At 58.8% G+C, this 21,396-nt stretch overlaps 4 protein-coding genes across 8 annotated transcripts; 2 read left to right on the forward strand and 2 right to left on the reverse strand.

Moving 5' to 3' along the window:
- Positions 1-411: 411 nt before the first annotated feature.
- Positions 412-8,242, reverse strand: CHTOP (chromatin target of PRMT1). 3 transcript variants are annotated; one of them, XM_054651163.2, is made up of 6 exons: positions 8,049-8,237; positions 6,680-6,755; positions 4,617-4,767; positions 2,982-3,162; positions 1,849-1,986; positions 412-722 (listed from the first exon to the last, which is right to left on the reverse strand). In XM_054651163.2, exons 2-6 carry the CDS (start codon positions 6,742-6,744, stop codon positions 520-522), a joined length of 738 nt encoding a protein of 245 aa, XP_054507138.2. In that variant the 5' UTR covers positions 6,745-6,755; positions 8,049-8,237; the 3' UTR covers positions 412-519. The 3 variants fall into 3 exon arrangements, with proteins under 3 accessions (XP_054507138.2, XP_054507137.2, XP_054507139.1); XM_054651162.2 differs by having other exon boundaries at positions 2,982-3,165; positions 8,049-8,236; XM_054651164.2 differs by lacking the exons at positions 412-722; positions 1,849-1,986; positions 2,982-3,162 and adding an exon at positions 3,172-3,352 and having other exon boundaries at positions 8,049-8,242.
- A 1,662-nt stretch (positions 8,243-9,904) lies between these two features.
- Positions 9,905-13,585, reverse strand: S100A1 (S100 calcium binding protein A1). 3 transcript variants are annotated; one of them, XM_077192017.1, is made up of 3 exons: positions 13,508-13,585; positions 10,288-10,436; positions 9,905-10,186 (listed from the first exon to the last, which is right to left on the reverse strand). In XM_077192017.1, the coding sequence occupies exons 2-3, from the start codon at positions 10,426-10,428 to the stop codon at positions 10,043-10,045; spliced, it is 285 nt and encodes a 94-aa protein (XP_077048132.1). In that variant the 5' UTR covers positions 10,429-10,436; positions 13,508-13,585; the 3' UTR covers positions 9,905-10,042. The 3 variants fall into 3 exon arrangements, with proteins under 3 accessions (XP_077048132.1, XP_077048133.1, XP_054507363.2); XM_077192018.1 differs by lacking the exon at positions 13,508-13,585 and adding an exon at positions 12,823-12,900; XM_054651388.2 differs by lacking the exon at positions 13,508-13,585 and adding an exon at positions 11,186-11,723.
- Positions 13,586-17,164: 3,579 nt separating this feature from the next.
- Positions 17,165-18,357, forward strand: S100A13 (S100 calcium binding protein A13). Its single transcript, XM_077192069.1, has 3 exons — positions 17,165-17,341; positions 17,510-17,718; positions 18,186-18,357. The coding sequence occupies exons 2-3, from the start codon at positions 17,527-17,529 to the stop codon at positions 18,318-18,320; spliced, it is 327 nt and encodes a 108-aa protein (XP_077048184.1). The 5' UTR covers positions 17,165-17,341; positions 17,510-17,526; the 3' UTR covers positions 18,321-18,357.
- Positions 18,358-19,859: 1,502 nt separating this feature from the next.
- S100A14 (S100 calcium binding protein A14) lies at positions 19,860-21,396 on the forward strand. The gene is made up of 3 exons (XM_077191897.1): positions 19,860-19,919; positions 20,992-21,138; positions 21,263-21,396. The coding sequence occupies exons 1-3, from the start codon at positions 19,860-19,862 to the stop codon at positions 21,380-21,382; spliced, it is 327 nt and encodes a 108-aa protein (XP_077048012.1). The 3' UTR covers positions 21,383-21,396.

Raw genomic sequence — 21,396 nt, forward strand, 5'->3', positions numbered from 1 at the left:
CGACAAACCCATCCCAAAATCCAACAAACCATCCCAAAACCCAACAAACCCATCCCAAAACCCAACAACCCCAACCCAAAAAACCCAACCCAAAACCCAACAAACCCATCCCAAAACCCAACAAACCCATCCCAAAACCCAACAAACCCATCCCAAAACATAACAACCCCAACCCAAAACCCAACAAACCCATCCCAAAACCCAACAAACCCATCCCCAAACCCAACAAACCCATCCCCAAACCCAACAAACCCATCCCAAACCCAAGCAGGGAGCTCCAGAGGCACAGACACCAGGTCCCCAATCCACAGGCGCATCCCTGGCCCTGCCACCAGCAGATTCTCCACAGCAGCTCCATCCCATCCGTGCTTCCTCAGTGAAAAACCACCAAAAAAAAGATCCCCGGAAAAGAACAATCCAAAAAAAGTTTAATACAACAGAGAGTATCAAAACATCCAAGAACACACTAAGTCTGAGTTTCCCCTGGGGGATCGAGCCCTCCCCGGCAGTCCCGGCCCCTCAGTCGGCGGCCTCGGGATCCGTCTGTGCCATGTACGCGTCCAGCTCGGCGTCCAGGTGTCCCTTGGTCTTGGACATGTAGGCGTCCAGCTGGTTGTCCAGCTGCTCCTTGGTGAGCGCGGGCCGTGCCGAGCCTCTGCCGCGGCCCCGGCCTCTGCCGCGCCCGCCGAAGCCGCCCCGGCCGCGCCCGGCCATGCCGCGCCCTGCAGGGTGGGAACGGTCACGGGATGGGTCCTGGGATATCCCACTCTGTCACTGCCGGCACCCCGGGATTGGACACCCCTAATTCAGGGGATTGCACACCCTCCATCCCGGGATTGGACACCCCTAATTCAGGGGATTGTACACCCTCCATCCCGGGATTGTACACCCCTCATTCATGGGATTGTACACCCCTCCATCCTGGGATTGCACACCCCTCAATTGTGGGATTGTACACCCCTAATTCATGGGATTGCACACCCCTCGTTCAGGGGATTGCACACCACTTGTTCATGGGATTGCACACCCTTCATTCACGGGATTGTACACCCCTCATTCATGGGATTGCACACCCCTCCATCCTGGGATTGCACACCCCTCATTCATGGGATTGCACACCCCTCATTCATGGGATTGCACACCCCTCATTCATGGGATTGCACACCCCTAATTCATGGGATTGTACACCCCTAATTCAGGGGATTGCACACCCCTCAATTGTGGGATTGTACACCCTCCATCCTGGGATTGCACACCCCTCATTCACGGGATTGCACACCCCTCAATTGTGGGATTGTACACCCCTCAATTGTGGGATTGTACACCCCTCATTCATGGGATTGCACACCCCTCATTCAGGGGACTGTACACTCCTAATTCATGGGATTGCACACCCCTCATTCACGGGATTGTACACCCCTCATTCACGGGATTTCCCATTCCATCATTGTCTGAATCCCAGGATTTCCAACCCCTCATTCATGGGATTTCATACCCCTCACTGCCTCCATCCCAGGATGGGATTTTCCACCTCTTCACTGGTCACTGCCTGCATCCCAGGATTTCCCACCCCTCTCAGCCCCTTAAAGATTCATGGTTACACTCCCAGCTCCTTCTCATCACTCAATTTAGGAGCTTCCTGAGAACTCCTCAATCCCAGCCTAACACCAACACCCGGCTCTTGGCTTTCCCATCCCACCCTGCTGATAAAACCAGCACAACTTGGATAAAAGCTTTGAATCCCAGGCTGGGAACTCTTGTGGCTGCAGGCCCCAGTCCCCAGCCCTGGCCAGCAGAGAAGGATCCCAGCTGGATCCTGGATTATCCCTGCTGCTCCCAGGCACTGACCTCTGCCGCCGATGCCTCCCCGGCCCATGGCGCCCCGGCCCAGGCCGCCTCTGCCCGGGCCCCCGCGGCCCCTGATGCCGCCTCTGCGCAGGCCCATCCTGGGGGCAATCCCTCTCCCGCCACGCAGCAGGCCTTGACCTTGGGTGGAAAAGCCAGAAAAATGGGTCTTGAGGTGGGATTTCATGGTTTCCCTCAGAACACGGGTCCCTCCCCTGGTATTTCCTTCCCAGGTGTGTCAATCATCCCTCCCTTCCCCACCCTGAGCCCTGCTGAGCTGCCTGGCAATCCTGGAATTCCAGGAGGGACATCCAGGTGTCCTTTGTCCCTTGTACCTGGTTGGTGGCTCCCTATCCCTTCCCTCCTCCTCTCCTCCAGCAACCACTCAGTTCAGGGAGTTCTGTTGGAGCAGTTGCTGGATCCAGAATAAAAACTCTGGATTAAAACCCTCCATCAGAACTGACTCCTCTCCTTCACCACTGCCTTAAAGCTTCTCTAGCAGAGGGAAACCTGAGGAACCTTCCATGGCAGGAAGCTCCATCCCACCACCACCACCACCAGAGCCCTGAAATGTCTGGACTTGTCTCCATGTGCCCAACTGCAACATCCAGCTGGCCAAAAGTGTTTTTAGGGTGAAACACCTCACATCCAGCTGGCCAAAACCAAAAGCGTCTCTGGGGTGATCCAGCTGGCCAAAAATATCTTTGGGGTGAAACACCTCACATGCAGCTGGCCAAAAGTGTCCCTGGGGTGATCCAGAGAGCCAAAGGTATCTCTGAGGTGATCCAGCTGGCCAAAAATGTCTCTGGGGTAAAAACACCACACATCCAGCCAGTCAAAAGTGTCTCTGGGGTGATCCAGCTGGCCAAAAGTGTCTCTGGGGTAAAAAAACCCCACATCCATCTGGCCAAAAATGTCTCTGGGGTAAAAAAACCCCACATCCATCTGGCCAAAAATGTCTCTGGGGTGATCCAGCTAGCCAAAAGTGTCTTTGGGGTGAAGCAAACGCCACAGCTGCCCCTATTTGGTTCAGCCAAGCCAAAGCAGGTCCCACCCGCAGTATCAGCAACACCAATAAACAGAATTTCAGCCAGGGGAACGGCGTGTGAGGGGACAGGGGATGGCAGGGCACTGACCTCGGAGTGCCACCCCTCCTCGGATGATGGCGCGGGCACCGCGGCCCCGCAGGGCCCCCCGGGGCAGCCCCCGCTGGCCCAGGGCCAGCCCCCGTTGGCCCAGGGCTCCTCGGGCCAGCGTCCCCGCCGGCCGGCCCAGCCGCGCCTGGATGTTGCTCTTGCCGAGGCGCTGCTTCAAGCTCTTCTGGAAGAGAAGATTTGGGAGGGACAGGAGTCATGCAGCAATCTGGGATTGGGGATGTGAAAGGGCTCCACCACAGGAAAAGCCAGCATGGCAAAGGGTAAAGAGGGAGGGTGGGGTTTTAGGGGATGTTGCTGCCCTGGGACTGTGAAGGTGAAGCAGCTCCCGGAGGCCGGGATGAGCCTTTGGTCTGGAAAAATAGAGAGGAGACATCAACAGGCAGCACCCAACACCCCCAGCGAGAACCAGGGAGTGACAGCGTGCAGGGAAAACCCCCAGTGCCAAGCAGGGAGTGACAGCGTGTCACTGATCTGAGGGAAACCCCCAGTGCCAACCATGGAGTGACAGCGTGCAGGGAAAACCCCCAGTGCCAAGCAGGGAGTGACAGCGTGTCACTGATCTGAGGGAAACCCCCAGTGCCAAGCAGGGAGTGACAGCGTGTCACTGATCTGAGGGAAACCCCCAGTGCCAAGCAGGGAGTGACAGCGTGTCACTGATCTGAGGGAAAAAGTGGAGATTTTCTGCCAGTCCCTCCCAGGTATCTCGTTTTTAGGATTATGGAATGCTCTGAGTTGGGAGGGATCCATGAGGATCATCCAGGCCAACTCTTGGCCCTGCACAGACACCCCAAAATCCCATCCTGGGCACTCCTGGGAACAGCTCCTGGAGCTCGGGCAGCCTCAGGAATGTGCTCATTCCCTGTGGAGCCTGGGCAGTGCCCAGCACCCTCTGGGGGCCCTAAAATCCATCCCAAACCTCCCCTGGCACAGCTTCACCCCATTTCCTGGGGAGCCTGAGCACTCTGGAGGGGAAGAACCTTTCCCTAAAATCCATCCCAAACCTCCCCTGGCACAGCTTCACCCCATTTCCTGGGGAGCCTGAGCACTCTGGAGGGGAAGAAACTTTCCCTAAAATCCATCCCAAACCTCCCCTGGCACAACTCCAGCTGTTCCCAGGATCCTGTTCCCGTTCCAGGGAGCAGAGATTGGAGCTGCAGATCCCTGAGTCTCCTCTGCCCCAGCTGCACACACCAAGTGCCCCCAGCCACTCCTCACATGGCCCCTGCAGACCCTTCTCCATCCTTGACACTCTCCAACTCCTTATTTACAGAATTCCAAAAGTCTCCAGGTAGGAAAAGACCTCCCAGACCACTGAGTGCAATCCCCAGCTTGTGCCCAGCCCAGGTGCCACATCCAGGCTTTCCCTGGCCACCTCCAGGGATGGCAACTCCAAAATTCCCTGGGCAGCCCCTCCCAAAGCCTGATAATCCTTCCCAGGAACAAAAACCCCTCCTGTGCCCAACCCCACCATCCTGTCAGGGAGTTCTGGAGAAGCACAAGCCCCCCCTGAGCTCCCCACACTCACCCTCCATCCCCTTCCCTTCTTTGGCCTCTTTCTCTTTCCGGAGTTGTTTTTTCCACATCCTGCAAGGCTCAAATGTCCTTCCCCCTCACCTGTTTGAGCTTCAGAGCAGCCTGCACAGACGGTCTGTTCTCCATCTGCTGGGCCAGCCGTCTGTTTCGAGCGCTGGCCAGCTGCTGCTGCTGCATGGTGGCCCGGATATTCACCGGCATCGGCTGTTTGTTCTTCAGCATGTTAGTGAAGCTTCAAGGTCGAATAAAACGGGGTTTAATTAAAGCTTAAAACACACAATTATCGGCATTTCACGGTGCTCGAGTGGGGCTCCAGCTCCCATGAACCTTTTATGCAAAGAGTGGCACTTTATGGGATTACGGATCCCTCGCTGGAGAGGCAGGAATGAGGTGGAAATTTTCAGTGGGAATGAGAAAGCTGGAGGTTAGTGGGTTTAGAGATGGCAGAAGGGGTGACAACCAGCAGGAAGCGGGGATGGCCGTGACAGAGAGGGGGAGAAACAGGACAGCAAAAGCCAAATCAAGCCCCCCCAAAAAAATCTGGGAAAAGCGTCAAAATTCCAGGCTAGGATGGAGGTGGGGAAGAGGCCACGCTTGGTGTCCTCCAGCATCAGGTTGGAAGGGATCATCTTAAAGCCTTTTCCAACCATGATTGTACAAAATTCCACCACTCCGAGCATCTCCTGAATTCTACCCAACTGCTCTGCTGAAATGAGGCCACTTGGGAATTTATGTGGTGTTTTAATTTCTCCATCAAAGAGAGGTGGTAAATAAAGCTCCTGAGCTCCAGCAGCTTCCTGGGGAGCTGGTGAGCAAAATCCACCCCATAAAAATGAAATTTAATCCCTAAAAATGGAGTTCACCTCCTAAAAATGAAACCTACCCCCTAAAAATGAAATTTACCCCCTAAAAATGAAATTTAATCCCTAAAAATGAAATTCACCCCATAAAGATGAAATCTGCCCCCTAAAAATGAAATTCACCCCATAAAAATGAAATTTACTGCCTAAAAATTAAGTCCACCCCCTAAAAATGAAATTTAATCCCTAAAAATGAAATCCACCCCCTAAAAACGAAATTCACCTCCTAAAAAATGAAATTTACCCCCTAAAAATGAAATTTAATCCCTAAAAATGAAATTTAATCCCTAAAAATGAAATCCACCCCCTAAAAACAAAATCTACCCCATAAAAATGAAATTCACCTCCTAAAAAATGAAATTCACCTCCTAAAAATGTAATTCAACCCACAAAAATGAAATTTACCGCCTACAAATTAAATCCACCCCATAAAAAGGAAATTCACCCCATGAAAATGAAATTTACCCCCTAAAAATGAAATCCACCCCATAAAAATGAAATTGACCTCCTAAAAACAAAACCCACCTCCTAAAAACAAAATTTACTTCCTAAAAACGAAATTTACCTCCTAAAAACGAAATCCACCCCTTAAGAATGAAATGCATCCCTTAAAAAGGAGGAGTTTGGGCTGCCGGGGAGGGAAGGAGCCAGCAAGGAGCCCCTCCCTGAGCTCGGGCAGCCCCATGGCAGCGCGTTCAACCCCACAGTGCTCAGCTGGACAGACGGACGCCCGTTAGTGATCACGGAGGAGCCAGAGGTGGGAGCACCCAGTGGAATGAGCCACGGGAGGAGCTCGAGGACAGCGAGAGATGGAGGTGAAGCCAAAGCTGGTGCCTCTTACAAGGCCCGGGAGGGCCTTCGGGCCGGTTCCGAGGCCGCCGCCGGCCTCTTACAGAGCCCACCCGGGCGGGTGGGACCCTCGGGCGCGGCAGCAGAGCCAAAATACCAATGTCAAAACATGTGGGAGAGACAGGGAGGGTGTGAGGTTGGTCTCTGCTCTTACAACACATCCCACCGGATTTAGGACAACTAAAAGCACGGAGAAATCCCCTCCGGAATTATTTTGGTTTTTGTTTTGTTTTTTGGCCCTTTTAACCTTGGGTAAGGCGGGTGTGGAAGGCACCACCCGCTGGCTGGACGAGGTTAAAAGAGGGCGGAAAAACCACGGTGGGTTTTTGGATTTTTTTTTTTTTTTTGGATAGTGAGAATTAAGTAAAAAAATAAAAAATAAAAAATATAGATATATGATTTCTTAGGAGCTGAAGGTGCCGTTGGCTTCCTCACCGCTCGTTCAGAGACATCTTGGTGGTGCTCTTTAGCACGACCTTCGGTGCTGACTGTGCAGCCATCTTCAGAGAATCTGCAAAAAACAGGCCCCAAAAATGAAAATTTAGACATTTAGTGCACATTTAGACCACTAAATACCAAAAATCCCTTCTGTTCTGCATCCATGAGTGGACGAAATCAAGATTACTGGAGGTTATGTGTAATATAAAATTCATTTATTTTCAGTGATTTTATTCCTCTGACAGAATTTTTCAGTTCTGATTCAGGGATTTTTAATGTTTTTTAGTCCTCCCCTAATTTTAATAAATCAGGGAATTTATTTCTCCCTTACCAAAAATTCATCTTTTTACAGTGAATGCTTCAGCAATATTAGGAGGAATAATATAAAAATCCAGCAGCAAGATGGAAACCAAATGGCATCTTCAGAGCAAAGATGCAAACCAGAACCTGACATCAAATTAATATAATTATTACATATTTACGTGATTAAACATTAAAAAACCTCTGTTCGGTGTGGAGAAAACTAAGAGTGAGACAAGTTATAAATATTATATTTATGTATTTTTAATGTTTTCTAACCCTCTACCAGGTTTAATAAATAGGGGAGTTATTTTAATTTACTTTTAGTAAAAATTTATCTTTTTACAACGAATACCTTATCATCTTTTTGAGTAATAACGTAAAAATCCAGCTGTAAATAGCACTCAAATGCCTTTAGCACAGTGACACCTCCACATTTCTCATGTTCTTAGCATGACCAAGGTGCAAACCCCAATTTTAAGGGCACAGGGAATAAAATTTGGAATAAAAATCCAAGGTGATGCTACAAAAGCATCGTATCCTTTAAAAACATCGAGGTTTAAATCCCCTCAGGGCAGGGATTTAAATCCCCCCCCCCCCAGTGCTGGATGCTACAGAAACACGCCGGGTTCCAACCTCCGTGCTCTGCAGATCGATTTATTAATTTAATTTATAATTAGCAGCAAATTTAACGGGTGGATAACGGCCGGGATGCGCTTACTCTGTAACACCCTCAAAAAACCCCTTTATTGAGAGGATTTACACCCAGAAATGGCGACAACAAAAATCCTTATTCCTGTTTTAAATGACTTTTAATAATTTTATTTTAATACACAGCAGCTTTTTCAAATTGAAGTGGTTTAGAAAGCGTTTTTCTTCCTGAGGGGAAAAATAATCAGCTCCGCCCCCCTCAGGCCCGGTTCTGGAGCCCGATAAGGGGGAAAAGCCCCGACCCTGAGGGGGCCATGAGGGGATCATGAGGGGGCCATGAGGGGATCATAAGGGGACCCCCCGGGCCCTCAGGATCGCCCCCCCCCGACTCTCCGCCCCCGGGCCGCTCACTCACCGAAGCACACGGTCGCCAGGTCTCCGGTGGCTCCGATGGACAAGCGGGTGATTGCGGGGCCGATGTGGGGCCGGTGTGAGGCCGGCGCGGGGCCGGGGCCGGGGCCGGGGCTGGCGCTGAGCTCCGCCCGCTCCCGCCGCCGCCGCCGCCGCCGCTTCTCCCTCAGCCGCCCGCGACAAAATGGCGGCGGCGCCGCTCCCGCCCCCACCGAAATGGCGGCCGGGCTCCCGGCCACGCCCCCTGCTGCGCTAGCCCCGCCCTCGGTGGGCGGTGATTGGTGGAGCAGAGGAGGGGGCGGGGAAAGAGGCGGGGCGGAGGAGGAGGTGGGAACGTTCTGGCGGGAATTCGGGGTGGAGTCGTGGTGACGTCATAGGGAGCGGTGTCGTCATGGAATCGTGACGGAATTGTCATGGAACCGTCATGGAATCGTGACGGAATTGTCATGGAATCGTTACGGAATTGTCATGGAATGTCATGCAATTGTCGTGCAATTGTCATGGAATTGTCATGGAATTGTCATGGAACCATGGTGTGAAAAATGCATATTTTGTGATTGGCTTTTGGCAAATATTGAAATTAATACTATATTGTTATGTTAGAAAGTGATGCTGTATTAATTTTCTTAAGTAGTGTCTTAAATATAGTTTTAGGTTATGACATAAAGTTAAAATATAAACTATGCTATGTAAGATTCTTTTTTTAAAGAGAAGACTCACACTGAGATAGCAGCCACAGGACACCTAAATCTTTCAGAGAAAGAGAATTTTATTGCTCCATTATCTGGACAAACGAACTTCTTCCTGCCTCACTCAGCCCTGAAGATGACATTAGGATTATGAGGAAGAAGTTGACACTGTCCAGACAGAATCCTGTATTTGAATGGAATTTATGCATCATGTATGAGCTGTGTGAATATGCAACAGGCTGTTGCTTTTAAGGGTTAGTCCTCTGTTAACGTGGGGCCTTTTTCGGGCTTATTTTGCCCAGAAAAGGTACCTGGACCGTCTGTAACTCTTTGTTTTTATTGTCTCGTGTTGTCCTAAATCCAAATTGTCCAAATTTTGATTACTCTAATTATATTACTATTTTTATAACCACCCCGATCCCAATCCCGATCCCAAACCGGGATGGCGGGCGGGCGATGGCGCTGGCGGCCCTGCTGGAGCCCTTGGCCACCGTCCCGTCCCGTCCTGTCCCGTCCCATTCCCGGGAAATCCCAACCGGTTCCTCCGGCCCCGCGGGCGCGGTGCCGGCGCCTCCGGAGCCGCCCGCGGCGAGTCCCGACCTGTTCCCCTCCTTCCCAAACCCCGGTGATCCCGGGAGGTCACCCTGCCCCGGGGTGGATCCCAGGGGGGAATCCCTGGGTGGATCCCAGGGGGGGTTCCAGGGAGGATTCTGGGGTGGATCCTGGGGTAGATCCCAGTGGGAATCCCAGGGTGGATCCAAGGTGGATCACAGGGGGGATCACAGGAGGATGCCAGGGTGGATTCCAGGGGGAGTTCCATGGGGGATTCTGGGTGGATCCTGAGGTGGATCCCAGGGTGAATCTCAGGGTGGATTCCAGGGGGGTTTCAGGATGGATCCCAGGGTGGATCCCCATGTGGATCCATGGCTGTCTCCAGGCCCTTGGGGTGACCTAGGGTGGCTTTTCCCCATGACCCCAGGATGGATCCCGGGTGGATCCCAGGGTAGATCCCAGGATGGATCCCAGGGCTGTCTCCAAGCCCTTGGGGTGACCCAGAGTGGGATTTTTCCCGTGACCCCACAGTGGGATGTCCCCTGGGGGCACTCACAGCGGGGACAGGGCAGGAATCCCGAGCAGGAACCAAGGAAGGAGCTCACAACACCCCTCGGGTTGGTGCCTTTATTGTGCAGCTGGATCCCAGCGGGATCCCCTGGGAATGCTGGGGTGCAGAGGGGGTGAGCTGGGGGGGCGGCCTGGAGGGGCTCTTGGGGGATTTTGGGAGCCCACGGGAATGCGGCAGGAGGGAGGGTCAGGCGTTCTCCCAGAAGAAAGTGTTGCAGGCCACGGTCAGGGCGGCCACCAGGACCACGAATTCCTGGAAATCCACCTCCCCGTCGCCGTTCTCATCCAGGTCCTGCATGATCTTCTCCACGGCCCCCGCGTCCTTCTGGGTCTGGGGAGGGCACAGGGTGAGCCCTGGGGCCGGGCAGGCGCCGTTCCCCTGGGAAATGGGGGAAAAGGAGCCCCCCCGGTGCCCAAACTGGTCCCAGTTACCTCCAGGAAACATCCCAGCTCGCTCTGCAGCAGCTCCTTGAGCTCCTTCTTGCTCAGCTTGTACTTGTCGCCCTCCTTGCCCGAGTAGTGGTGGAAGACATTGATCAGGGTCTCCATGGCCCCTTCCAGCTGCGATCCCATGGCTGCGGCTGCGGGACCCCCAAACGTCACCCGCCAGCCCCCCTGTCCCGGCAACCCCCCTGGCCACAGCCCCCGGATCCCTCTGCCCCCAAGTTCCTGATCCCCCAAGTTCCTGATCCCCCAAATTCCTGATCCCCCAAGTTCCTGATCCCCTAAGTTCCTGATCCCCCAGCTTCCTGATCCCCCAACTTCCTGATCCCCCAAGTTCCTGATCCCCCAAATTCCTGATTCCCCAAATTCCTGATCCCCCAAGTTCCTCATCTCCTAAATTCCTGATCCCCCCAATTCCTCAGCCCCCAAATTCCTAATCCCCCAAATTCCTGATCCTCAAAATTCCTGATCCCCCCAATTCCTCAGCCCCCAAATTCCTGATCCCCCAAATTCCTCATCTCCCAAGTTCCTGATCCCCGAAATTCCTGATCCTCAAAATTCCCGATCCCCCCAATTCCTCAGCCCCCAAATTCCTGATCCCCCAAATTCCTCATCTCCCAAGTTCCTGATCCCCGAAATTCCTGATCTCCAAATTCCTCAGCCCCCAAAATGTCACCCACCCCTGGCTGTGGTCCCGCTGGGCAGGACTGGGGGGTCTGGAGGGATCCCAGTGTCAGGACTGGGGCTTCTGAGGGGATCCCAGGGGGGTTCTGGGGGATCCCAGGGGGTTTTGAGGGGATCCCAGGGGGGTCTGGGGGGGATCCCAGGGGCTGGGCAGAGCGTTCTGAGGGGAGATTTGGGGTGGAACAGAGGCACCTGTGCTCACCTGAGCTCCCCGTGCTGCGAGTGCGCCCGCCCGGCCTGGCCGGGCACGTTAAATAAGCTCCAAGCCCCCTCCCTCCGGGAGGATCCGATACCGGGGCTGGGCAGCCGGGCTGGCACCGCCGGCCAGCCCCGCGGGGGCCGGGCACGGGGGGCACAAACCTCGGACAGCACCCCCAGAACGGCGGGGGGACAGCATCGCTCCGAGAGGGGTCCCCGCGCCACCCTCGAGCGTCCCTCATCCCCCCCAAATGCGGGAAAATTGGGGACATCGCCGAGATTGGGCCGGACACGGGGGTCACGCATCGGGGACAGCCCCAGGGGACCCCCAGGTGGCAGCGGTGGCCACGCCGTGACCCTGCGGGCATCCCCCGTCTGTCAGCACCGGGAACGGGGCCGCATCGCCGGGCTGGGACCGGCGGCTGCCGGTGCCCATAACGGATCCGGTGTCCTGGGGAGCCAGCGCGGCCCGGGGGGAGCGCCGGGGGCTATCGGGTGACTCCGCGGGGCCCCCCGCGCTCTCAAAGGGCTCTTGTCCGCCTGAAAGGGCCCCACAAAGGCCCAGCCCGGCGTTGCTCCAGCAACGGCTCGGCCAAAGAAACCGGAGCCGAGCTGGCCCCGGTGCTGCCGATAATGCCCGGGATCCCGTTACGGCCCCGGGCCCGCGCGGGCTGGAGCCCCGCAGCCTCCTCGGCTCCGGCATCCCCGGGGAGATCGGCCCCGAATTCCTCTGTCCCCGAATTCCTGACCCCCCGAATTCCTCACGTCCTAAACTCCTGATCCCCCAAATTCCTCACGTCCTAAATTCCTGACCCCCCGAATTCCTGATCCCCCGAATTCCTGATGTCCTAAATTCCTGATCCCCCGAGTTCCTGATCCCCCGAATTCCTCACGTCCTAAATTCCTTATCTCTTAAATTCCTCAGCACCTGAATTCCTGATCTCCCAAATTCCTCACCCCCCAAATTCTTAATCCCCAGAATTCCTCATCTCCTAAATTCCTAATCTCCCAAATTCCCCATCCCCCAAATTCCTGATCCCCTGAATTCCTCATCCCCTAAATTAATTCATAATCTTCCAAATTCCTGATCCCCCAAGCTCCTCAGCCCCCAAATTCTTTATCCCCTAAATTCCTAATCCCCCAAATGCTTCAGACCCCAAATTCCTCAGCCCCTGAATTCCCCATCTCCTAAATTAATTCCTAATCTCCCAAATTCCTAATCCCTCCAATTCCTCAGCCCCCAAGTTCCTCAGCCTCCAATTTCCTGATCCCCCAAATTCTTAATCCTCCAAATACCTCAGCCCTCAAATTCTTAATCCCCTGAATTCCTCATCTCCTAAATTCCTGGTCCCCCAAATTCCTCATCCCCCAAATTCCTCATCCCCCATATTCCTAATCCCTCAAATTCCTAATCCCCATGTATTCCTAATCCCCCGAATTCCTCATCTCCTAAATTAATTCTTAATCTCTGAAATTCCTCAGCCCCCAAATTCTTCAACTCCTATATTCCCAATCCCCCATATTCCTGATCCCCCAAATTCCTCATCCCCCAAATTTCTCATCCCCCATATTCCTGATCCCCCAAATTTCTCATCCCCCATATTCCTGATCCCCCATATTCCTCACCCCCAAATTCCTCACCCCCTCTCCGTGACCCCCCCAGGAGCTGTGACCCCCTCAAACAGGAGCAGCATTTCCAGCAGGGCCGGATGGTGCCGAGCTCCTCGTGCCGTGTTCCAGCCCTAATTAGGGCTTAATTAACATCCTGCAGCTCCCTCATTTCCTGTCCCCGCGGCTGAGGACGGGCCCTGCCCGGGGACCCCAAACCCGGTGGGGCCGAACCCTGGGAATGGGGAAATTGGGGGGTCCGGGATGGATTAAGGGGGTCCCCAAACAGGGGAGAGGTCCCAGGTGGAGCCAAACCCTGGGAATGGGGAAACTGGGGGGGTCCCGGATGGATTAAGGGGGTCCCCAAACAGGGGAGGGGTCTCAAAAGGCACCTCTGGACCAGGACACGGCCCCATTGCGGTATGGGGCAGGGGGGGGCGGGGTCCGGGAGGGGTTGGATCCCAAAATTCCGAGCCTGGGGGGGCACCGGGAGGGAGCGGATCCCAAAATTCCGGGTTTGGGGGGGCACCGGGAGGGAGCGGATCCCAAAATTCCGAGCTTGGGGGGCACCAGGAGGGACCGGATCCCAAAATTCCGAGGCTGGGGGGCACCGGGAGGGAGCAGATCCCAAAATTCCGAGTTTGGGGGGGCACCGGGAGGGAGCGGATCCCAAAATTCCGAGCCTGGGGGGCACCGGGAGGGGTCCCGTGGCACTCACTCGCCGCGTCCCCGTCCCCCGAGCGGATCAGAGCGGGCAGGATCCCGGGAAAGCCCCGGGAACGTCACCGGGCTCGTGACAGGGACGGGCATTGGCCAAAAATAACCCCGAGCCCACCCCGTGCCAGGCGGGGACAGAGGGGACAGCGACGGGGCTGGCACGGAGGGAGCGTCCGAGGTGCATTCCGAGCCCCAGGAACCCTTTGGGGACAGCGGCACCGGAGGTGAACCCCAATTCTGGGGGGTCCCGGACCCTGCAGGGCTGGAGATTCCCAGAAGTGGGAGCAACAAGGGACACGCCAGGAGCTTTACACACAGCCTGGAACAGGTGCCAGCCCCCCCAAACCCTTGGGGACAGCAGGAATGAGGGGTCCCAGGGTGAACCCCAACTCTGGGGGGTCCTGGGGGGTCCCAGACCCTGCAGGGCTGGCAAATTCCCAGGAGCTGTTCCCAAAGTGGACATGCCAGGAGCTTTACACACAGCCTGGAACAGGTGCCAGGCCCCAAATCCCTCTGGGACAGCAGGACTGAGGGGTCCCAGGCTGAACCCCAATTCTGGGGGGTCCCAAACCCTGCAGGGCAGATTCCCAGGAGCTGTTCCTAAAGCAGCAATGAGGGACATGCCAGGAGCTTTACACACAGCCTGGAACAGGTCCCAGGCCCCCAAACCCTCTGGGACAGCAGGAATGAGGGGTCCCAGGCTGAACCCCAATTCTGGGGGGTCCTGGGGGGTCCCAGACCCTGCAGGGCTGGCAAATTCCCAGGAGCTGTTCCCAAAGTGGACACGCCAGGAGCTTTACACACACCCTGGAACAGGTCCAAGCCCCCCAAATCCTTGGGGACAGCAGGAATGAGGGGTCCCAGGGTGAACCCCAATTCTGGGGGGTCCCAAACCCGGCAGGGCTGGAGATTCCCAGAAGTGGGAGCAACAAGGGACACGCCAGGAGCTTTACACACAGCCTGGAACAGGTCCCAGGCCCCAAATCCCTCTGGGACAGGAGGAATGAGGGGTCCCAGGCTGAACCCCAACTCTGGGGGGTGCTGGGGGGTCCCGGACCGTGCAGGGCAGATTCCCAGGAGCTGTTCCTAAAGCAGCAGTGAGGGACATGCCAGGAGCTTTACACACAGCCTGGAACAGGTCCCAGCCACTGCGACTCCCCTGCTCCACTTTGACCCAGCTAAACCAGTTGCTCCAGTTTAAACCAGTGCCGGGGCTGGGCCGAGCTTGTCTCCCCATCCCATCGCCTGCGAGAGGCTTTTCCATACTCGGGCTTCGGGAAGGGAGGAGCTGAGGTGGCCGGGTTGGGGACACCGCCCGTGGTGGCTCTGTGGCACCTCTGTCCCCTCCAGAGAGACCCGGTGGGGCCAGCAGGGGCCACTGCCGGGCTGGTCACTGTGGTGGCCGTGGTGACATCCCCGGTTGGGGTCTCCAGCCCAGGCAGGGGTCACTGCCGGGCTGGACACTGTGGTGGCCGTGGTGGCCGTGGTGACATCCCCGGTTGGGGTCCCCAGGCTGGTCCCTGTGGTGGCCGTGGTGACATCCCCGGTTGGGGTCTCCAGCCCAGGCAGGGTGTGGAGAACCCCAGGAGGAGGATGTGGACGTGGACACTGAGCCCCTGCTTGTGGTTACCCTGTCACACAGGGTCCTGTTGTCCTGTATGGCCCTGTCCCTATATGGATGGCCCTGTCCCTATATGGTCCCTGTCCCTTTATGGCCCAAGTTCCTACATGGTCCCTGTCACTGTATGGTCCCATCCCTGTCTCTATATGGCCCAAATCTCTATATGGCCCAAGTCCCTAAATGGTCCCTGTCCCTATATGGTCCCTGTCCCTATATGGTCCCTGTATGGCCCAAATCTCTATATGGTCCCTGTCCCTATATGGTCCCTGTATGGCCCAAATCTCTAAATGGTCCCTGTCCCTATATGGTCCCTGTCCCTATATGGTCCCTCTCCCTATATAGTCCCTGTCCCTATATGGTCTCTGTCCCTGTATGGCCCAAATCTCTGTATGTTCCCTGTCCCTATATGGTCCCTGACCCTACAAGGTCCCTGTCCCTATAGGGCCCTGTCCCTGTCCCTTTATGGCCCCCATCCCTGTCCCTAGATGGCCCCAGTCCCTCCACGGTCCCAGTCCTGTTCCCTTTATGGTCACCTCCTGTCTCCGCTGGTGTCCCCAAGGCCATCTCACCCCCCCCCCCCCGCCCATGGGGACAGTCCCGATGGGAATCCCAGAGTGTCCCCTGGATGTCCCTTCCCCTCCCGTTGTGGGGCACCTGCCCCTTCCTCACCCCAAATTCCAGGCTCAGGAGTCACGGGCCCGCCTGGCTCCGGGGCCGCTGATTCACCCCAAACCTGTCCCCGCTCCTGCCCCTGACTCACACGCCCTTTCCCAAGAGGCCACCCCGGTGTCCTGACGTGGGGCTCGGGGACCGTCCCAGCCCCGTCCCGTCCCCCTCCCCGTCCTGCCGGGGCCGGATGGGGCTGCAGGAAACCAATTCCTGCCCCGTGAGCTGGGGTGACAACTGTGGGGTGGGGACAGGGCCCGTGGGAGCCTCCCTGTCCCCGTGAGTGTCCCAGGGCTCAGCACAACCCAGTGACAGTGACATTGTACCGGGGACACCCCTGTCCTTGGTCCCCAAAAGACCCATGGGGCTCTGGGACCCCAAATTCCCGCGTGTCACCCTGGGAATGGGACAGTTTGTCACCCAGGTTGGGGTGGACAATTGTGACATTGCCCTGGGGACCCCCTGTCCTTGGTCCCCAAAACACCTCTGGGGCTTTGGGACCCCAAATTCCTGCGTTTTCCCCTGGGGGGCTGCAGCTGGTTGGGGCCATTGGGGACAGTCCTGAGGCTGACAATTGTGACATTTTGGTGGGGACCCCCTTTCCTCGGCCCTAAAACACCCCTGGGGCTTTGGGCCCCCAAATTCCCATGTGTTGCCTTTGGGGGGCTGCAGCCTCGCTGTTTGTCACACCCCTGGGTGAGGCTGGGGACATTGGGGACAGTCCTGAGGCTGAGGGTCCCCTCGGGGTGTGGGGCACAGTTTGGGGTCCCCGTGGGAATGGGGGTGCCCATCTGGACACATGCCAGGGCTGCCATGTTATAAATACCCACTGATTAAAGGCGAGGGCTCGGGCCGTCCCAACCCCCTAATTAATTGGGATTAATTAATTTTTTACAGAGCCCACTATTAATAGGGATGATGTCAGCGGGTGGCTGAGTCACAACTCTCACTCGGTGCGGGCCCAGCCGGGCCCTGGCTCGGTGGCACTGCCGGGGCCAGGCCGGGATGTGACAGGGATGTGACAGGGATGTGACAGGGATGTGACAGGGATGTCACCGCGGCTCCTTGTCCCCAAGCCTGCAGGGAAGGACCTGGGGGTGACACCTGCCCCGCACGCCCGGAATGGGGCTCAAAGTTTGGATTTAACCGTCTCGGGGGTCTGTTCCACCCAAAACCACCCCGGTTCCGGGAATGTTCCTGTGCACGGCCCCGGTGATGCCCCAGCCCCGGTGATGCCCCAGCCCCGGTGATGCCCCAGCTCCGGTCCCCTCCTGTCCCCACCGGAGCTGCCGAGGCCGCGGCCACTTCAGGCCGGGTTTGGTGCGGTGCCCGAGCGGGGAGGGAGCAGAGGACGGAGGGACGGACGGACCGACGGACGGGCGGTGACTTCGCGTCCGTCCGGCCGCATCAGGAAACCCAACACCGGCGCGACGCGGCGGGGGGGACACAAAGGCTGCGCTGTCCCCTCCTGCGGCGCGGGTATAAAACCTGCCGAAAACGCCCCAAAACTGCCCCAAACCCCTCGAAACCTCCCGGGGACAACGAGGGGTGAGTGAGGCCTCCTCGCAGCTCCGGTGGGGAGCCCTGATGTCCCCGTGTCACCACCGGGGTCCTGCACAAACCCCGGGACCCTCCTGAGCCCTCGCAGGGCTGGGGAGGGGGCGAGGGTCCCCCCTGGGACATCCCCCGACCCTTTCTGGGCTCGTGTCCCTGCAGCCCCCGTGTGCGGTGCCATGGCCGAGCTGCCCGAAGGGACCGAAGGGACCGAAGCGAGCGATGCCACCGAGCTGACCGAGCTGGAGGCGGCCATCGAGCGCATCGTCACCGTGTTTGTCACCTTCGCCGCCAAGGAGGGCAGGAAGGGGACGCTGAGCACCGGAGAGTTCAAGGAGCTGGTGCGGCTCCAGCTGCCCAACATGATGAAGGTGAGGGGGGCAGCAGCAGCGCCGTGGGGGTCCCCCGGTGTCCCCCGGAACCGCGGGGCTGCTCCCGGTGCCCCGGTGTCCCCCTGAACCGCGGGGCTGCTCCCGGGGGTCCCCGTGAACCGCGGGGCTGCTCCCAGTGCTCCGGGGGTGCCCCTGTCCCGATGTCCCGGGGGTCCCCCTGAACCACGGGGCTGCTCTCGGTCTTCTGGGGGTCCCCGTGAACCATGGGGGATGCTCCTGATGCCCTGGGGATCTCCCTGAACTGGTCCCCCGAGGGTCCCCCTGAACCGTGGGGCTGCTCCTGGTCCCCCTGAGGTCACCCTGAACCGGTGCCCCGGGGGTCCCCCTGACCTGCGGTTCTGTCCCGGTCCCCCCGGGGCTGGCAGCCCCTGCTCCCCCCATGCCCATCCCAGTTTCTGGGGGGCTCCAAGCGGCCGAGCCGCCCTCCTGTGTGCCCCCCCCGGCAGGACGTGCCCTCCCTGGAGGAGAAGATGAGCGAGCTGGACGTGAACAACGACGAGGAGCTGAGATTCGGGGAGTTCTGGCGGCTGATCGGGGAGCTGGCCAAGGCCGTGCGCAGGGACAAGGCGGCCAAGAAGTGACCGGGGGCCTCTGGAAAATAAAAAAAGGTTTCCCTGAGCCTGAGCATCGCTGCTGTTCTTGCTGGGGGGCTCCTGATTTGAGCCCCCATCTCCTGGTGGGGATTGGGGTGCTGGTTTGGGGTCACTCCGTGATGGACGGGGCCGTTCCCAAATTGCCCTGGCGCCCGTCTGGCTTTTGGGGCCTGGTTTTTGGGGTCTGGTTTTTGGGGTCTGGCTTTTGGGGTGCCACCCTGCACCCCACAAACGCCTTCCTGCCGCGCTGGGGGGTGCGTGGGGGGCAGAGCTGGGGCTGTGGCCGGGGTGGGGCTCGGGAGATGCCCGGCAGCGATGCCGCGGTGGTCACGGTGGTCACCAGCTCCTCTGCAGGGTCTGGGGTGGCACAGGGGGGCACATCCCGGCTGGGGAATATCCCGAATATTCGTCCCCCGAATCCGGCGCTGCTGGGGCCGGCGGGATCCCGGCCCGGGCTCGCAGGGCCGTTCCCACGCGGTGCCAGCCCCGATGGGATGAGGAGCCGTCGGTGTGGCCGGGAAGGAGGCGTTTCCCGGCCCCAACGCTGGCGCCGGGCCAGGCTCTCCCAAATGAGGCGCCTTGCACCACGGAGCTCCCACTCACACCTGGCCCGGTATAAAACCCCGGCCCCGCCGCAGCCCGCGCACACCCGGGACAGCCCGAGCTGCAGGTAAGTGCCACGGGATGGGACCGGGGGGATTTGTGCGCCTCGGGCCCCTCCGCTCCCACGCTCGGCTCTGCCACGACTTGCGGGGACGCCGGGGACGTGTCCCGGCAGCTCCAGAGCCGCATCCCGGGGCTCCTTCCGCGGTGAGGAGGAGGAGGAGTCCTGGCGCTGGAGCAGGGGCAGCTCCCCCAGAACCCAGAGCTGAGCTTGGATTCCTTCCCCCGCCAGCTCCCCCGGAGCCCGCGGCACACGAGAGACCCCGAGAGACCCCGAGAGAACCCGAGAGACCCCCGAGAGACCCCCGAGAAACCCCCAGAAACCCCCAGAGACCCCGAGAGACCCCCAGAGACCCCGAGGAGCAGCGAGCAGCAGGATGGGCCAGTGCAACTGCCGCAAGAAGCGAAAGGTCCGCGGGGACATCGGGACCCCGGGAGCCCCGGAGGGACGGGGGTGACACCGGGGGTGACCCCCGGGCACGGCGCGGGAGCCGGGGGGTGCTCGGGGCTTTGGGGCATCGGGGCAGCTCCGGGATTGACCTCCGGGAGCCTCTCCGAGGATGCCCCGGTGGCAGCGGAGCTCCCGTTCTGCTCGGCCTCCAACCGGGAGGTGCCCACCCCTGGCGCCGGTGGAGGATTTGGAGGTGCCGGGCTGAGGCTTTGGGCATCACCGGCTGTGGTTTCACGGGGAAGCCGCAGATTTGGGGTGAATCAGCGGCGTTTCCTTTAAACGGAGCCGCACGAGCGACCGGGGGCGACCGGGAGACACCGGGAGAGACCGGGAATGATGGGGAGAGACCGGGAGTGATTGGGAATGATGGGGAGAGACCGGGAGAGACCGGGAATGATCGGGAATGATCGGGAATGATGGGGAGAGACCGGGAGAGACCGGGAGTGATCGGGAATGACCGGGACTGCCCGGGGGTGGGGGTCCGGTTATTCTGCGCCCCCCACCCCGCCGGTACCGGGGTCTGGGGGTGGCCGAGGGGCTCCGGGGAGCTCCAGGCGGGCTCTGAGTCACTTGGGCTGGTGCGGAGGAGAGGAAGAACCAGTCGGGACGGGCCGGGCCCGCGCCGGGGGTGGCGAGAGACGCCGCGGTGGCGGAGCCTGGCGGGGCCCGGGCGGGGACAGCTCGGGGGGACAGGAGGTGGCAGCTGGAGGGGCTGTGACAGCCGGGCAGAGGCGCTGCAACAGCTGGATGGGGGCGAGCAACAGCTGTGCGGCCTCACATCTCTGTGGGGGCCGCGGGGAGTGCGGGGGGTCACATCTGGATGGGGAGGTGGCACAGCTGGATGGGGAGGTGTCTCACATCCGCACAGACAGGCCTGGTGCTGAAAAGGAGATTTTTTTTATGCCGTGGCTGTGGAGGGGTTAAATGTCCCACCCGCCCGGGGCTTGTCCCGTGTCCCCCCCGCGGGATGTGCCACCTCTCCATGGAGCTGTGCCACCCCCGTGGGGACCTGTGCCCCTTCTCCAGGGACCTGTGCCACCCCTCCGTGGGATGTGCCACCCTCTGGGGACCTGTGCCACCCCTCCGTGGGATGTGCCACCCCTCTGGAGATCTGTCCCACCCCTCCACGGAGCTGTGCCACCCCTCCCAGGAGCTGTGTCACCTCTCCAGGCAGCTGTGCCACCCCTTTGGGGACCTGTCCCACCCCTCTGTGGGATGTCCCACCCCTCTGGGGACAGCGCCACCTCTCCAGGCAGCTGTGCCACCGCCCTGGGCACCTGTGTGACCCCTCTGGGGACCTGTCCCATCCCTCTGGGGACCTGTGTCACCCCTCCATGGAGCTGTGCCACCCCTCTGGGGACAGTGCCACCTCTCCAGGGAGCTGTGCCACCCCTCCATGGAGCAGTGTCACCCCTCCCGGGAGCTATCCCACCCCTCCACAGAGCTGTGCCACCCCTCTGGGGACCTGTGTGACCCCCCTGGGGACCTGTGTGACCCCTCTGGGGACCTGTCCCCCTCTTTGCTCACGCCCTGTCCCCCCCTCAGGACTGCCAGGAGCTGACGGACGTGGAGCGGGCCATCGAGACCGTCATCAGCCAGTTCCACTGCTACGCCGTGAAGGGCCAGAAGGAGTACCTGACCCCCAACGAGATGCAGGACCTGGTGGTGCAGAAGCTGCCGCACCTGGGCAAGGTGAGGGAGGCGACCAGGAGGAGCTGGGAGGGCTCCTGGATGAGGTGGGACCCCCCCAGGATGTCCCGATGGGGTCCTGGATGAGGTGGGACCCCCTCCCATCACCTCGGTGTTGTCTCTGCAGTGCGTGGGACCCCTGGAAGAGAAGATCGAGTGCATGGGAGACCCTAACGAGGCCAAGCTGGAGTTCGGGGAGTACTGGGACATGATGGGGGATGCGGCCAAGGGCTGCCGGAGGAAGTAGAGGGCGGTGGGGGG

This window comes from Agelaius phoeniceus, chromosome 31, assembly GCF_051311805.1.
Source record: "Agelaius phoeniceus isolate bAgePho1 chromosome 31, bAgePho1.hap1, whole genome shotgun sequence".
Lineage (NCBI taxonomy): Eukaryota > Metazoa > Chordata > Aves > Passeriformes > Icteridae > Agelaius > Agelaius phoeniceus.

What these genes read in the sequence shown, in the direction of transcription:
- S100A14 (XM_077191897.1), top strand. Translation starts at nt 19,860, where the DNA reads ATGATGGGGAGAGACCGGGAGAGACCGGGAGTGATCGGGAATGACCGG. An exon ending in ATGACCGGGACTGCCCGGGG is followed by an intron (nt 19,920 to 20,991) that starts GTGGGGGTCCGG and finishes TCCCCCCCTCAG; the next exon opens with GACTGCCAGGAGCTGACGGA. An exon ending in AGCTGCCGCACCTGGGCAAG is followed by an intron (nt 21,139 to 21,262) that starts GTGAGGGAGGCG and finishes TTGTCTCTGCAG; the next exon opens with TGCGTGGGACCCCTGGAAGA.
- S100A1 (XM_054651388.2), bottom strand. Translation starts at nt 11,549, where the DNA reads ATGCCCGCAGGGTCACGGCGTGGCCACCGCTGCCACCTGGGGGTCCCC. An exon ending in TCGCAGCACGGGGAGCTCAG is followed by an intron (nt 10,437 to 11,185) that starts GTGAGCACAGGT and finishes GGGGTCCCGCAG; the next exon opens with CCGCAGCCATGGGATCGCAG. An exon ending in AGCTGGGATGTTTCCTGGAG is followed by an intron (nt 10,187 to 10,287) that starts GTAACTGGGACC and finishes TGCCCTCCCCAG; the next exon opens with ACCCAGAAGGACGCGGGGGC.
- S100A13 (XM_077192069.1), top strand. Translation starts at nt 17,527, where the DNA reads ATGGCCGAGCTGCCCGAAGGGACCGAAGGGACCGAAGCGAGCGATGCC. An exon ending in AGCTGCCCAACATGATGAAG is followed by an intron (nt 17,719 to 18,185) that starts GTGAGGGGGGCA and finishes CCCCCCCGGCAG; the next exon opens with GACGTGCCCTCCCTGGAGGA.
- CHTOP (XM_054651162.2), bottom strand. Translation starts at nt 6,744, where the DNA reads ATGGCTGCACAGTCAGCACCGAAGGTCGTGCTAAAGAGCACCACCAAG. An exon ending in AAGATGTCTCTGAACGAGCG is followed by an intron (nt 4,768 to 6,679) that starts GTGAGGAAGCCA and finishes TCGACCTTGAAG; the next exon opens with CTTCACTAACATGCTGAAGA. An exon ending in CTGCTCTGAAGCTCAAACAG is followed by an intron (nt 3,166 to 4,616) that starts GTGAGGGGGAAG and finishes CTTCTCTTCCAG; the next exon opens with AAGAGCTTGAAGCAGCGCCT.